Source organism: Nuphar pumila, chromosome 3 (assembly GCF_984573655.1).
Source record: "Nuphar pumila chromosome 3, dmNupPumi1.hap1.1, whole genome shotgun sequence".
NCBI lineage: Eukaryota > Viridiplantae > Streptophyta > Magnoliopsida > Nymphaeales > Nymphaeaceae > Nuphar > Nuphar pumila.
Genome location: NC_143251.1, coordinates 5,707,576 through 5,722,278, shown reverse-complemented (window position 1 = coordinate 5,722,278; position 14,703 = coordinate 5,707,576). Strand labels below are relative to the sequence as shown.

The following is a 14,703-nucleotide window of genomic DNA, read 5'->3' as shown; positions in this document are numbered from 1 at the left end:
TATTTGTGCAACTATACTCCCCAGCAAAAAAATGATTCATGTAAACCTCAACATCAACCATCTTGAACAACCTCCGGGTATAGATCTTGGGCCTAGATATGAGTATGAATTCTATATGTAAGTGGATATGAATCTAGATTGCAAGTAGGTATAGATTCGAATAGTAGTTAGAGTTAGATCCTAAAAGTCAACCAGATCCAGATCTTAAAAACACTCAGTTAGGGAGAGAGAGCTCGTGAGAGAGGAGAGCTCGATAGAGGAGAGGGGAGAGTTGAGGTATGAGAGAAATGAGAAAGGACTGGGGTTTATATAAGTCTTAGCCCCCAACCACTCATAAAGGTCATAAAGGGGCCTTAAATGAGTTCAAACAGCTAGCCATAATGGCCTAGGGTTTGACCAACCATAATGCTCAAACGACTAGCACAAAGAAGGCATAAAAAAAATGGTAAGGTTGGGTCCAAAATAACATTGATATGGTCAAAACTATCCTCAACCAAGTCAATACTCAACGTTGTGGGCGGCTGGTGAACAGTTAATACTATTAAAGCTCTATGCAAAAACATTGGGCTTGGTTCATGCGGATCCGTGAGGTTTAGATAAGATCCAAAAGAGATAAATGCAAAATCAAAGTCTAATGCCTTTAAGGCCTTACCCTTAATGCAACACCCCTTTGAAAAAACAAGAAACCCATAAACAAGAAAAATAATGAAAAATGCATCATTAACTTAGATAGTTTTGAGCCAAAACCCAATGGAATAGTATATTAGTATACAAGTATCCTTGTGTTATGGTTCACTTCATATGGTTAAAGGAAAGTATGGCCATTCCAAACAGCAGGTTGTGGCTTGTGTGGCATGACTTATTATTATTATTATTATTATTATTATTATTATTATTAATTTGCAAGCTGGGGTTAGGCAGACCCCTATCAGGGAGTACAAAAGAAAACTAACAAAATAGTTGATCACAGGGAACTCAGGTCTGGAATAAAGTCCAGGAGGCTTATCTTAGCAAGTGATTTGGCAAAAGCATTATTATTGATGATTAAACCTGCACAAAAAGCTATTAAACCTCGTCCCTGTACTGCGGGCTCTCTTCTAACATAGAATTAAAGCGAGCCACTACATCTCTTCTAGATAACTCAAGGATAATGTCGAAATTCGCTGAGATGTTAGATAGGATGTATGACCAGACACACCACTCGCATTTATGATTTGCAGAAGGTACAAATCCCAACCGGTGTCATCTCTGATAGTAAATCCAATCGTCCAATTATCATGTTTGTATAGCTATATATGTTAACCAATCTGTTGAGCAACCCACAAATCTGCATAAAACCATCCAACTTTAATAGGGTGACATATACCCTCTGACACACAGGACATGTATTCTGAGCTCATTCATTGTGAAGGAAACAAGTCTATCCTAAGAAGTATGAGTGTTGGAATAATATACTATTACGTGATTCCCATAACAAGCTAGCGGATGATTAATTTGAAAGGCAAGAACCCAAGCATCATAGATGACCTTATAATCAAAGGAATGCTAAATCCACAGCAATAGAGCTTGTTCAATGGGCTCCATTGACCAAAAAGGAGGGTTGTCTTACACCAAACACTGAGAGAAATGGGGCAGGAGAAGAAAAGATGATTAGTTTCTCCAGTTGCCTGGCATAAGAAATACCGATTGGCAAGATGAGCACCCCTCTTCTTTAGGTTGTTTAAGGTAAGGAGACGATCAGCAACTGCTAGACGAAGCGTAATAGCTGCTCTAGGATAATAATGCTCAACTCATATCAATTTGCTCAAATTAAACTTAGGTCGATGCACACAAGCAACACTCCCTGCTTCTCTACAATTAAAAGGCTTATTCTCTTTCCTCTGCAAGACATCTTCTGTAGCTGCGCAAAATTCTTGATTCTGTACCAGGTGCTTAAGAAATTGAAGATCAACAACGAGAGTAGTTGCAATCTTTGATTGATTAAGACTACAACAACCAAAAGTACCCATTGTGAATCATATCAGCCACCTTGATATTCTTCAGTGAACGAATCAACTTATTGGATATGTCGTTTTGAGCAAAATATATTAAAGAGATATTATCCACCCATGGATCGAGCCAGAAATTCACCAATCTTCCATTTCCATTCTTACATCTAGCATGATTGGAAGTGATAGAAAAACTTTGCAAAATGCTAGACCAGCCCCCATGAATGTCTTCATGCTTTATTTTGTAGCCAAATAGAAGTAGAGAAACCATATTTATTGGATACAAGATTGATCCATGGTCTTTTTTCCGTGGAAACTACTAACCAACCCAGCTTGGTTAACAAGGCAAGATTTACCTGAAAAGTCTCTTAATTCCAAGGCCACCTAATTCATCATTTGGACTGCAGACAATGTCCCAATTGAGCAAATGGGGCACTCTTTTATCTGCAGATTCGGCATGAGTTAGTCTTTCCATGAGCCATGAGCAATCATGTACGGTTGAGGGAGCAGCTATGCTCTTATAAGATTATCCTTTATAAGAATTACTAAGGCAGCTAATTCACATCTCGTTGTTGGTGGGATTATCAGCAAGTGAAACTGCAAAGAAATATTCCAGAAGAAATGACAAATGTCACTACAAGGATTAGGGTCAATAGTAGCTATTTTTCTTGCTGTATTTTTCATCATTATTGGACTATAACAGCGATATTTCTCGCTGATAAGTCGTCATTAAGAAATGACTTTTATTGACTAATAACAGTGATATTTATATGTCGCCGTTATAGGTGACCCAACACAAGCGAAAATGGTCACGGTAACTGAAAACACTAATAGCAACAAGGCAGCATATAACAACGAGATAACATATAACGGTGACATTCCAGTGTCGCCGTTATAGCCTACAAGAGTGAGTCAATGCTCGATGTTATATGCTATAACGAAGAAAATTAACTTGCCGTTATAGGTTGACTATAATGGCAAAATAAAGATATCTCCTATGACGACATAGAAATGTCACCATTATAAGCTCTAAACCTGCAAAACTAAAACTAAAAATTAGTTTTAACCAATTTTTTACATTAAAACTGAAACATATATTGAACTTTAAACATACAACATTAAACATTCACTTCAAACATTCACATTTTTTTCATTAAACTTCAAACATAGATCCTCAAACATTCACTTCAAGCATACAAACCCACTACATCCACTCCTAATCTACAATAAACTCACTTCAAATACAAACCCACTGCATCCACTTTGAGTCTGCAACAAACACACTTCAAATATATAGACTTCTAATATTCATATAAATCAAAATGTAATTGTAGCAAAGAGTTTAGAAATCAAGACATATGTATATACACTTCTCATATAAGCAAAGAGTTTAAAAATTTTAGATATAAAATGGGGGGTTCTGCATGTGTGCATTCATGAAGGCCTGATTTTTTTCTCTAAACTTTTTAGTTGCTTCTCTCTGTCGCTCTATTCCTCATCTAGTTCTTCTCTTTCTCGCTTTATTTTCTCTCTTATTTGTTGGAGATCCATTTGTATCGCCACCAGCTGAGAAGATAATTGTGAAAATTGGGCCTGCCTAGAGTTGGATGGAAGAAAAAATGCACCCATCCTTCTCATATATCCATACCGCTCTTCGAGAACATGGGCAAAGACGTTTTGCTACATCATTGACGAGTTCTCTTTATAAAGAAAATGTTGAATTTTCAATCTCCACATATTACAGTTTTATCTATACATTGTTAATAATTGGTTATCAGTAACTAATGATAATGTATAAAATAGAACGAATAAATTTGACACTACAAAATGTGAGTTACTTATATAGGTATATTATGATCTAAATGGGTATGCATCTTTTTATAAAATGCATTCATCGTCGGTTTCTACATATCTATTTCAGTCTGCAAATAACTAATTAAGAATCTATTAAATCAAACATATTTAGCACTATACTATATAAAAATAAATAAACTTGCGGAATAAGAAACTTACTCTCGTATGAAACCTTTGGAGGTATGAAGATAACCCATTAGTATGTTGGACCATCTGTTTTGCTTTATTCATTAAATTTTTCTCAAACGCTCATTGTTAACCAAAGAAAAATCAATTAGTAAACAAAAATCTATAAATTTGAATATTTATTTACTATAAATATATATTCAATATTTATCATCCAATAGTCTCCGATGAATATTGTTATGCTAAATCATGGTTTTAAAACTTTTGGTAATGCTTATGAAAACCTTTTTGTACGGTTGAATATAATAGTTGAAGCTGCATGTATCACCCTTGATGACAAACCAACAATCCTTCCTGAATTTGTGTTTGACGACTTGTGATAGAGTGAGGATCTCCTCCTTCCCCGTTTCCTGCTGAGAGTGGATGGAGAGAATAACTTCTTAGCTTGAGGAGGTGACTGCAAGGAGAGTGTTTATAAGGAAGTTGAAAGCCAAATCTTCAATTATTTGTTTGTCAACTCTAGCTTCCTGTGGTGTGACAATTTTGACAGGAAGATGGCTTTTGGTTAGTTCGTTCACCTGCCACGTGGTGGTTCACTGGCCTACTACCAGGCAGAAGAGTTAGAGCTGCACATAAGCCGAGCTTGGGCTGGTTCAGCTCAGCTTGTCAAAAAAAATTTAGGTGTCCAAGATCAGCTCGAGCAGCTTCTGTCTTTGGGCTTGAGTTAGGCTTGGCTCGGCTTGAGCTGAACTACTTTAAATGTAAAAAAAAATTGAGAACAATGCAGAAGAGTAGGGATTCAAGCCAACCACTTCCCACGCTCGTACCAACTATTTTGTTGTTCTTTCTTAACAGAAGAGATGGGTGTAACGTCCGACAGAATGTCGGCCGCTGATCTCATGTGCGATTAGCCGCGAGAATTTTTTTCCTGCAAAAACGGGTCTTTAGCGCTGTCACAACACCATTAAAGGCATTACAGACACTTTCGCCTTTAGTGGCGGTCGTGACCACGGCTAGAGGCCTTTTTTTTAGCACAAAAAATGTTGCACTGCTGATCGCCGACGCGATTAGCGGCGCAACGAAGTTCAACTTTGGTCAAACTTTTTGGTATCCAACGATACACTCTTTCCTTTAACAGAATATCTAAATATATAAAAGCTATGCCCCATATAACTATTTAAATATGTGCTTAATCAAGCTAATCAAGCTTAACCAAACTCTATTACTTGTTCAAGCTCGGCTTATTTATGTAAATCAAGCTTGAACCCTTTCTCAAGCTCGACTTATTTATGTTAATCAAGCTTGAGCCATTTCTCAAGCTCGACAGTTCATTTTTTCGCCGTGCTGTAGATACACCCTGTTGTACCACACTAATATACAGAGGTAGTGCTTTCAGATTTGTGGATTTCCACAAGTCGTCCCAATGGACACATCATTTATGCTCTTGCATTGGGGAGTTAAACAAGTGGTGAACAAGTCTAGCTAAATCTAGGGTTAAGCGAGCCGACCGAGTTGAACATGAGGTATTGAAGAGCTCAAGCAGGCTCATTTACAGAAAAAATACATTAATTCATAGCTGCAACTGCAAGTTCTAGGATTAAAGCCCCAAAGGGGTTTGGCTTAGTGGGATAGGGCCTAAGACAGGTGGTCTAGGTTCAAATCTCATGGTCATCATCCCTTGCGCAAGCATGGTAACTCCCTGAGGTAAGGGTTAAGCCCACGAAGTTTTACGCTGTCAGGACAGTGATCAAAAGTATGGCAGGCAGAGCCCCCATTTGGTCAAATATACCTATTATTACTTAACGTTCTTCTACGAGTTCAGGTGAGTCAAACACCTACTGTTCTTGTTCAGCTTGCCGAGTCTATTTTATGAGTTTGATCGAGCTCAAGCACGGGCTGTTAGAACCATGAGAAGAGCATCTCCTTTCCCAGGGTTACCTAAATTGGATCACATGAAGGATGTATTATAGCTCATTGTAGGGATGTAAGCTGTTTGGATTGGAATGAATGGGACCAATATCAGATTCAACTAATCGGATGTTAGCTAAACAGATTCGAATTCAGTTTCAGATTCGGATGGTGAAAAGCTCAAACCATGTCCAGTTTTTAATCTGCAATCGGATTCAGGTATCCATCAAATCCGGATATTTGTCAGATTCGGTAACAAAAAATCAAAACCATACCCGCATCCAATTGTAACCTGATATCTTTTTGGCTTGCCAAATCCTATTAAATGAAGTCGGATTCAGTGGAATATCGGGTAAAATCTGATCCATTGACATCCTTAGCTCATTGGTACTTGAACCAAGAACACTCAGTTATGATAGTGCGACCTACCTCATTTAACTCCCTTTCAGCTTGGATTTAAGCAAGGGCAGGTTACATCTTATCCTAGCCTAAGCAGTCCATGGGTACATGCATTAGTTAGGCCTAGATTCACCTGGCCCCATTTAGATGGAAACGTATGGATGTCACTAGGTGCAAAAGCAAATTTAATTTAACCCAGGTTAATTATGAGTGCTTTCTAAGTCCAAGTCAAATTCTAAAATAGTGTCACATGATAAACTCATTGAAAGCTTTCTCCCACCAATGGTTAGACATTAATGGATCCAGGATACTTGCATCCATGCATATATACAATCCGCATTTATCGTGCACCTGTCTTGACTAATGACTACATTTTGATTATCACATGTTAAACCAAGGTTTATGTGTTCAACCTAGTTTAATCAAGCTAGTGCAATGCAAAATTGAGAATTGCACTAAGACAAACAGTTTGAGAGTTACCCTTATATATCTATTTTATTGAATCTTATACTTTACTAAAATGCCAGATATTCCACAAAAAATGTACATAGAGACAAGAGCAAAGATTCAATGTCTGGTCCTGTACAAACCCTAAGGCATCTGCAATGATGTATCGTGCATTAAATCTGTATAAATATGCCTGCTGCATGTGCTTGGCTCTGATTTTTTACCCTGTCAAAATGAGCTGTGATAAGGTGATTGCAGATAAGATCTAAAGGGAAAGCATTTGGTACCTTCGTGTGTGGGTAAGGAACCCTCTAATTGGAACTCAGAGAGAGGTTGTTTTGACCAAATCTGACCTCATCTCATGGATGTGTAAGAATGGACCCTTGGATTATAGTTTTTCAAAGTAAAAAATATGTTTTTTTGATGGTTGAAAATTTGGTGGTGTACAATCTGACATATACATCAGAATAACATGATTCAAATTTCAAAGGTCAGTTTCTACCTATCACGCCTGAAGGGTCCAATGTGCAAAAAAAATATTACATTATTTCACTAGAGGGCTCCTTACCAGCGAGGGTAGCAAACATTACCCCAGATCTAAAATCCACACTTTTTTTTCTTTAAATAATGTAGCAGCTTTTGGCAGACCGGTTTTAGAATAAAGAAATCAAACAATAGAGCACAAGCACATGTAGGAATGTCAACCGGTCGGGTTTGGTTAGGACCCAGGTGAAACCAGCCGTGGACCAGATGTTCAGGTATGGTATCTTGTCCGGACCTAGGTCTAATCAGGTCTACTATAAGAGAAACCATACCCGGCCCTGGACTATACCCAGTCAAATAATATTTTTTTATCATTTTTGCATTGAAAATTTATGGGTCTTATTCGGAACTCAGGTCGGATCCAGTTCTGGTATAAAATTTTAAAAACTATACCCTGGTCCACTCCGACCCGGGTCTTCTTATTTGTCACCATACCCGGACCCTATAGGGTTTGGTAAGAGTCGTGTCTGGGTAAACTCGACACGTTGACACCCCTAAGCACACGCCCATTTAATTATGGCCATTTTTTATGCAGCGGCAACTAGTGATCATCTATCTCAACATTTCTCAAGATGGATAATGCACCCATCTTGAGAAAACACCAAGATGGATGGTTGTCATGCAGGTCGCTGGTGATGCAGAATATAATTTGAAGTCTTCCTGATATTATAAATAAAATAAAACATGGTTCCTTAATAAGATCCAGAACTGTGTCTATTAGGATTTATACTGAAACTTAGAACCAGCCCCTCAAGCTATAAGGTAGAGCTCGAGTATCTATACCTAAACCAAGATCCAAATGGAACTCATTGTATGCATGTTAGAGAACCACTAAAAATAAATGCAAAACCTGTTTAATCACGAAATCAAGACTTATTATGTACTTGGCACCACCTAATACTCAACCCAAACAAACCAATAGGGCTTAAACCTATATGCAAATTTAAAATAAAAAAAAGTCAAATGAAAATTTTAGGCAACTAAAAATATAATAAAAAATAAAATATTTAACACAAGTGATGGTTTACAAGAACCCTAATGTTTTCAACTATTCAAAGTAAAAATCTCTAGAAACCAGTTGAGTTTGATAATGCAATCTATAAAAAATATTAAGAAAATTCTAAAATGGGTAAATATCGGCACGTGGTTGCACAAATACAAAGTTAATCGGAAGCTAATCAGTCATTAGTGTATATAAATTTCTCATGGCAGGTACGATAATTACCTTTGGTTTTGGAGATAATCTAACTCTGACAGGAAGAAACACTTGGACCTTTTCATTAACCATGAAAATATTTAAGTGTGTTTTTAACAATATCTAGAACTGAAGTGTTTTTTATTATCACCAAAAAACTAAAATGCACGCATTTAGTTTTAGTTATTCATTCGTAGTTTGGATCAAGGGCAAAGAGCTGTTTTGGCCCGTTGAACAAGATTCTGCCCAGTACCTATCAAAGTTTGCCACAATGTTGAAGAGTTGCTGCCGATTCATAATTTGATATGCGGAAGAGGGACTATGAGCTACCCCCATGGGCGTTGATTTAGTTGGCAACAATGTCACAGATCTCTTGTTCACTGGAAAATCTTGTGATATTGTCAAAAATTTTATTTTTTTAGAAAACTCGGAAAAAAGTCGTCATATATATATATAATATAAAAGATATATAAAAGTGTAAATAAAAATATAAAATGGGATTAACAGAAAGCCTGTTTTCATTGTGCAAATATCACAATAAAAACATAAGTTTTGAAAACATTGCGTTTTGAGGGTATTATATGGGACTTTCAAAATATTGCGACCAGCCTGCCCATCCAATCTGGTTCTTTTGTTGGGCAGTATATATCACCTATTCTTCTTCATATACCATCATTGCTTCTTCTCCGGGAAAAGAAATCCCCAACCCCAGAGAATGCTGTCTTGCAGAAAATAAAAACTCCAGTTCATCAGTGAGAATGGATCCAGCCCAAGAGCAAGCTCTCATCGAGCATGTAAAGATTGAACACTTCTCCACAGGACAACCACTAGAAAAAAAATGGTTGAGGCTTGTTTCCTTGGAGCAGATGCAGCCTACAGTGCGTGACACGGAGCCCCAATGCTGCCTCTCCATCGTTGGAGTCCATTCACAGGCACCATCAATTGGCTGCACTTCATTACTTTATTCATTCTCTATTTTGATTCATTTTGTATGTGTGTACTTCAACAATTGGGGCAAAGGGATTTATGATAAAATATGACAAGAGGTTGTGAATTGCATTACCATTTAAGGCCAAGTTTGTAGCCAACATTGATAGAGAATAGAGAATACAGATCGAAGAGGATGGCTTAATATAGAGTTGCCATCACCATTACAAGCAAGTAAACAAACAAACAACTAAACAAAACCAAGCAGAGCAGAGATCTGTGATTTATTGAGTTTCACCTTTATCATCTAGCATGAAACAGAGAAAAAGAATCAGAACAAGAAAGAAAGAAAGAACCAAGTGAGCAGGTTCATATTCTCTCATAAGAAGTATCTCGGATACACAAACTCAAGTAAAAATTTCAACTAGAAAAGTGTAATCAATATTCTGAGACTTCAATGCCATCATACACTCGACAAAAAACTCCAACGATAAAAATGTTTCAACATTCTTTTACTTAACAAAACTCCAGCAACAAACCACACTGTTTTTTCAAACAACAAAACTCAAGCAAATGCACTAGACAAAGAAACAGAAACGGGATGTTACCAAGAGTCATAATCCTCGGCCCTCATCGATAGGGGGTTATCCTGTGGAGCGAATTTGGGAAGCTGGATCAGATGTCCTACTTTGTTCCTCTTGAGTCTTTGCATTTTCGAAATCTATTCCTTGGAACTTTATCTCAGAAGACCTGTAATGACTTCCAAAGGCAGAGCCAAAGCCCCAGCCAAGGCCAAGCCCTACTCCACATCCTCCCCCTTCAAGTCAAGATCCCATATTTCACTCTTAATATCAGTAAAAATGATCAATGTTCTGCTGAAAACATAAAAATTGTCTTACCTATGCCAAGACCCATGGTGGGCAAAGGCATGCCTGCATCAAAACAGAGGGGAAAATAGGGGAAAGGGAAAAAGGAAAAAATATTCAGTAAAGCCAACTTTGAAAAATTAGAAAGCAGTTCCTTGTTAACCAAGGATACCAACTAAGAGCAGATAATAAGCAACTGGAGATACAGAATTCTGATCACACTATACAAGACTAAATTGCCAGAACTGCAAAGATGCTTGATTTAGTATGAGTATTAATCAGAGTTTGAAGCTAGGTACAATAAGAATAATAAGAATAATAAAAGAGAAAAACTACAAAGCACCAACAGCTGGGTGTAGTGAAATCTCTGTGCACTAAGCTAGGTAAATCTTACTGCCGAAAATTGCCATTACTGCCTGCTTAATTCAGCAATTTCACATGAATATATGGAAGAATGATGAAAAACTTCATATGTACCTCCAAACCCCCAGCCTATTCCAAAACCACAACCTACTCCAAAGCCTGCACACAAAATTGAGGAGCATAGAGCTCTGATACAAAGACTTATAAGAAAAAAGGCCCTAAAATCATTAACAAGCTTTTTAAGTTCACTTACCAAAGCCAACACCTGTACCAGTAAAGTTTGTGAGCGTCATGATAGCAACTGCTGATGGAAATTAAACACAACTTTGCGCCTTAGATCATCCTACTGAAAAGTGGTTTGGTCAGCATTGGTAATTCAATGGGATCTGAGCAGTGTTAGTCTCAGTGAAAAGTTTAAGCATCTAACAACAGTTTATTGACTTGCAATCAAAGAACACATTTTTAAGCTACTATCGAAATTCTAAATGCACCTCCTTTCCATGAGAATATCTTCAAGTAAGCTCAGTTCACAAGCTATCTTCTCAAACAATTGGAGACAAAAATAAGACATTGTTAGTGTGCAGCAAATTCATCATATGGAAGTTGAAACTTCAGTTTTATTTGACTTTTGCAGTGATATGTGATCCCTTAATTCATGCAATTTAAGTTTCAGCCAGTTTGTTTTAGCAAGAAGACAAGTCTTAAATTTTCCCTTTCTTCTTTTCAGAGGAGTATGACTGGATGCTTTCAACTTCATTGCAACAATTAGCAGGTGGAGAGTGGCATTTCTGTAAATTCATGTCTTATATAGATTTGTCCAGAATGAAAAAATTGAACCTGTCTGAAATTTTAAAAGACTTGATCACTGATTAGGACCCATGTCTATCCCATGCTTAAAACACCATAAGATGCATGACTGAGAAAAAGAACACCAGAACTAATTGGCACAAAATAAGTCAAGAACAAAATATTTAAAGAAAAAAGGCAACAAAAACAGACAAGGTCTCTTCATCCAGACTTTCATGTTCTTCCGATTATCTGATTGCCAACTTCCTCCTTGCAGAGCATTACACTTTGTTTCTTAGTTTTGAACAGTTCCTCCACTAACTATTACTTGGTAATTCAGGTAAACACAAGCAAGTTGGCCAACATAGCAATGGTACACATTCATTTAGTACAGAATTCAAGGTTGTGGAATCATACCTCTCAGAGGTAGAAAAATGCCATTTGCTCGGCATTGCTCAAATTTCCTGAAACCACAATCCTGATTTCCGGAATCATCTCCTTCAAATAGGCAACATCTGATAACACGTAATTGTCTTTTTAGATTTTTTTTTTTCCAACCAAACTTATGTAATCTCTGGTAACCAACAACTGCAACCCTAATTTTTCTCTTTTTTGTTCTGTATTCCTAGTAGGGTCATTATATGAGCAAACAAAAGAAAGAAACAATATTAAAATTGATATTATATAATCCAACAACAGGGATGAAGTGGCAGCTATACTTTTCATCAAGGCATTCAATGAGAAGAAAGGAGACCAACAGAATTTCTTCTTAAGGTTTTCTTAATTCTCATGTTAGTTAATGACCGAAGATACTAGTTGCACTGGAAAAAATTGCACGATCCTTGAAACCTAACTAGGGATGGCAGTGGACCAGGGGGAAATGGGGCCCCGCCCCGCTCACCCCGTTTGGACCAGGGATGAAGGTTAAAATCAAAACCCGTGCAGGGATGGAGGGCAAAATTTTGAGACGGGGAGGGGGCGGAGACCTTGTCCCCCGCACCCGCCCCAGTCCATTGCCATCCCTAAACCTAACATCCTTATATTTTACAATCCAGAGTAGGCATCCAAATAAAGTGAAGAAACCACTTAATATGCATATTTCCTTTTTCAGGAGTATCCAAATAAAGTGAAGAAGCCACATCCAAATAAAGTGATTGTTTTTTCCTTTTTCAGGAGTTTTTTTGCAGAAGAATTCCTCTAGTTCTAGTCCAAAACTGAAATCTCACACAAAGTACCATATTTCCTTTTTTTATAATGCTGAAACAGCTGCCAGCCAGTAATGATTTTGGAGTTTAGGAAAGCTTCGCCTCAAAATATTGTCTATAAAATAATATAATGTCCAAATCATATGGTAACAAACAGTGATAGAAACAGCAATTCATGCAGCAAAGTCACTACAAAGAAAAAGAATTTGTCTACTTGACAATTTGAAGGAAGGTTTTCATTGAGTCACAGCAGCAAATGGTCAAGTATTGTGAAAGGACCATCAACAATAGCATAACACATAAAGAAAGGGTTTAGAATCCAGTATAAGGATGTTCTTCTGCTATCAAGCATATAATGAACAAACAAAAGCAAAATATTTTGCAAAGAAATGCCCGCAACCAATAGAATGCATTTCATACCCTGCGTCGACCCAATAACTTCACTAACAATCTCAAAGCTAAATTGAGCACAAGAAAAAGGGTAATAAATCTAATTCTCATCAAAAGATACGGAAGATGTGGGAGGAGTATCTGCAATATCTACAATAAATTCACCACCGACTATAGCAAGCACTAAAAAAATTTAATCATATTTTCAGAAAATTTGGAAAAAATTTAACACGAAAGCATTCATGTTCTCCTCAGGTATCACTAAGCAAACCTTTTGACAAAGATGAAACAAAACCCATAAATCGTGATGGAAATCCACTGAATACCTTTGGTCATAAAAATCTACCTTTTTAAGAAGATCATGAACAAGCAAAAAAGAATGATGACCGGTAACAAATCAACCCAACTAAAAACAAAGTATCAACAATGAGATACGTAGAATAAAAAAAACTGTGAAATAACATCACGAGCAAAAAAGGAAGGGAAACATTCAATGACAAGGAGGCTCAAAGAATCTGAAGCTCCAGAAAATCAAATCATAACTTCAAAACAAAGGGGGCCAAATATACGCCGAAGCGATGCCATTCGAAAAGAAAGCAACGTCTAAATGGCAAAATGTATATGACTAACAAATAGAACCATCTTTTTATAGAAAATTAAATCCATAGCCACGAACACACACACACAGTTGCCATTCTTAGAATTCATTGTTTTATGAAGATGGGTATGATTAGAAACTATAATTCCCCAACAAATTCGTAACATAAAGGATCTCATACCAAAGAGAACAAGCTAAAAGATACCCAAAACAAGAGAATTTCTTGGGTGAACTAACGGAAAATGAAGGTGGTGAAGGATAAGACGGTTACCACCAAGTGCAGAACCATTCTTAGGAGCGTCCCCCACCTCGAAATGCAACCGATTTCTGCACCCTCACGTCGCAATCGCGGATTCTCCCACCTTGGCTTTGGGGTTTAGAGGGTCCAAGGAGACGGTGAAGTCACAAACTAGTAAAGTTACCCGTAACCGTAATGTTGTTAAAATCGGATTCTCAAAAAAACCAAAGAATCGAATCGTTTGTGAATCGATAAATTTTAAAATTGATTTTTATTAAATTCAGAAAACTACAAAAATCAGAAAAAAGAAGAAGGAAAAAACAGATTTGGCTGGAGTTTTGGCTCTCAAAAAATTCGTGGGACCCATCTAAGTAACGACATATCCATCTCTGGTGTTTTGGCTGCCGTTGGTAGGGATGGCAGTGGGGTGGGGCGGGGCGGGGGACAAGGTCTCCACCCCTGCCCCGCCTCAAGATTAAAACCTCCATCCCCGGCGGGGATGGATTTTAACCTCCACCCCCGCCTTCATCCGCGTTTCATGTCCTCCATCCCCGGTTCAAACGGGGATGAGGCAGGATGGGGCGGGGCGGGGAAAAGGGTATGTCCATCCCCGCCTCCATCCCTGAACGGGGATGGATTTTAACCTTTGTCCCCGCCTCCATCCCCGTTTCATACCCTTCATCCCCAGTCCAAACGGGGTGAGGCGGGGCAGAGGCCCGCTTTCCCCCAGTCCACTGCCATCCCTAGCCGTTCGGGCCGATTTTAACATTGGTTGCCCGTCTCTACGTCAGGGTAAGGGTGCACACAAATCAGGTCCGATAACATATTTGATCCTGATCTGATATATTTTATTTTGGGTTTGAATAGTAA

At 37.8% G+C, this 14,703-nt stretch overlaps 1 protein-coding gene across 6 annotated transcripts; it reads right to left on the bottom strand.

Moving 5' to 3' along the window:
• Nucleotides 1-9,493: 9,493 nt before the first annotated feature.
• On the bottom strand, nucleotides 9,494-13,997 carry LOC149841745 (uncharacterized). 6 transcript variants are annotated; one of them, XM_090001146.1, is made up of 6 exons: nucleotides 13,867-13,997; nucleotides 10,870-10,962; nucleotides 10,731-10,775; nucleotides 10,287-10,319; nucleotides 9,996-10,204; nucleotides 9,494-9,694 (listed from the first exon to the last, which is right to left on the bottom strand). In XM_090001146.1, exons 2-5 carry the CDS (start codon nucleotides 10,907-10,909, stop codon nucleotides 10,032-10,034), a joined length of 291 nt encoding a protein of 96 aa, XP_089857272.1. In that variant the 5' UTR covers nucleotides 10,910-10,962; nucleotides 13,867-13,997; the 3' UTR covers nucleotides 9,494-9,694; nucleotides 9,996-10,031. The 6 variants fall into 6 exon arrangements, with proteins under 6 accessions (XP_089857272.1, XP_089857268.1, XP_089857269.1 ...); XM_090001142.1 differs by lacking the exon at nucleotides 9,494-9,694 and adding an exon at nucleotides 11,820-11,917 and having other exon boundaries at nucleotides 9,786-10,204; nucleotides 13,867-13,969; XM_090001143.1 differs by lacking the exon at nucleotides 9,494-9,694 and adding an exon at nucleotides 11,820-11,917 and having other exon boundaries at nucleotides 9,786-10,204; nucleotides 10,870-10,959; nucleotides 13,867-13,969.
• Between the last annotated feature and the right edge of the window lie 706 nt (nucleotides 13,998-14,703).

Coding starts and splice junctions, on each gene's coding strand:
- LOC149841745 (XM_090001146.1), bottom strand. CDS start 10,909: ATGACGCTCACAAACTTTACTGGTACAGGTGTTGGCTTTG. Junction 10,776..10,869: donor TGGTACAGGTGTTGGCTTTG/GTAAGTGAACTT, acceptor TTTTGTGTGCAG/GCTTTGGAGTAGGTTGTGGT. Junction 10,205..10,286: donor CACCATGGGTCTTGGCATAG/GTAAGACAATTT, acceptor CTTGACTTGAAG/GGGGAGGATGTGGAGTAGGG.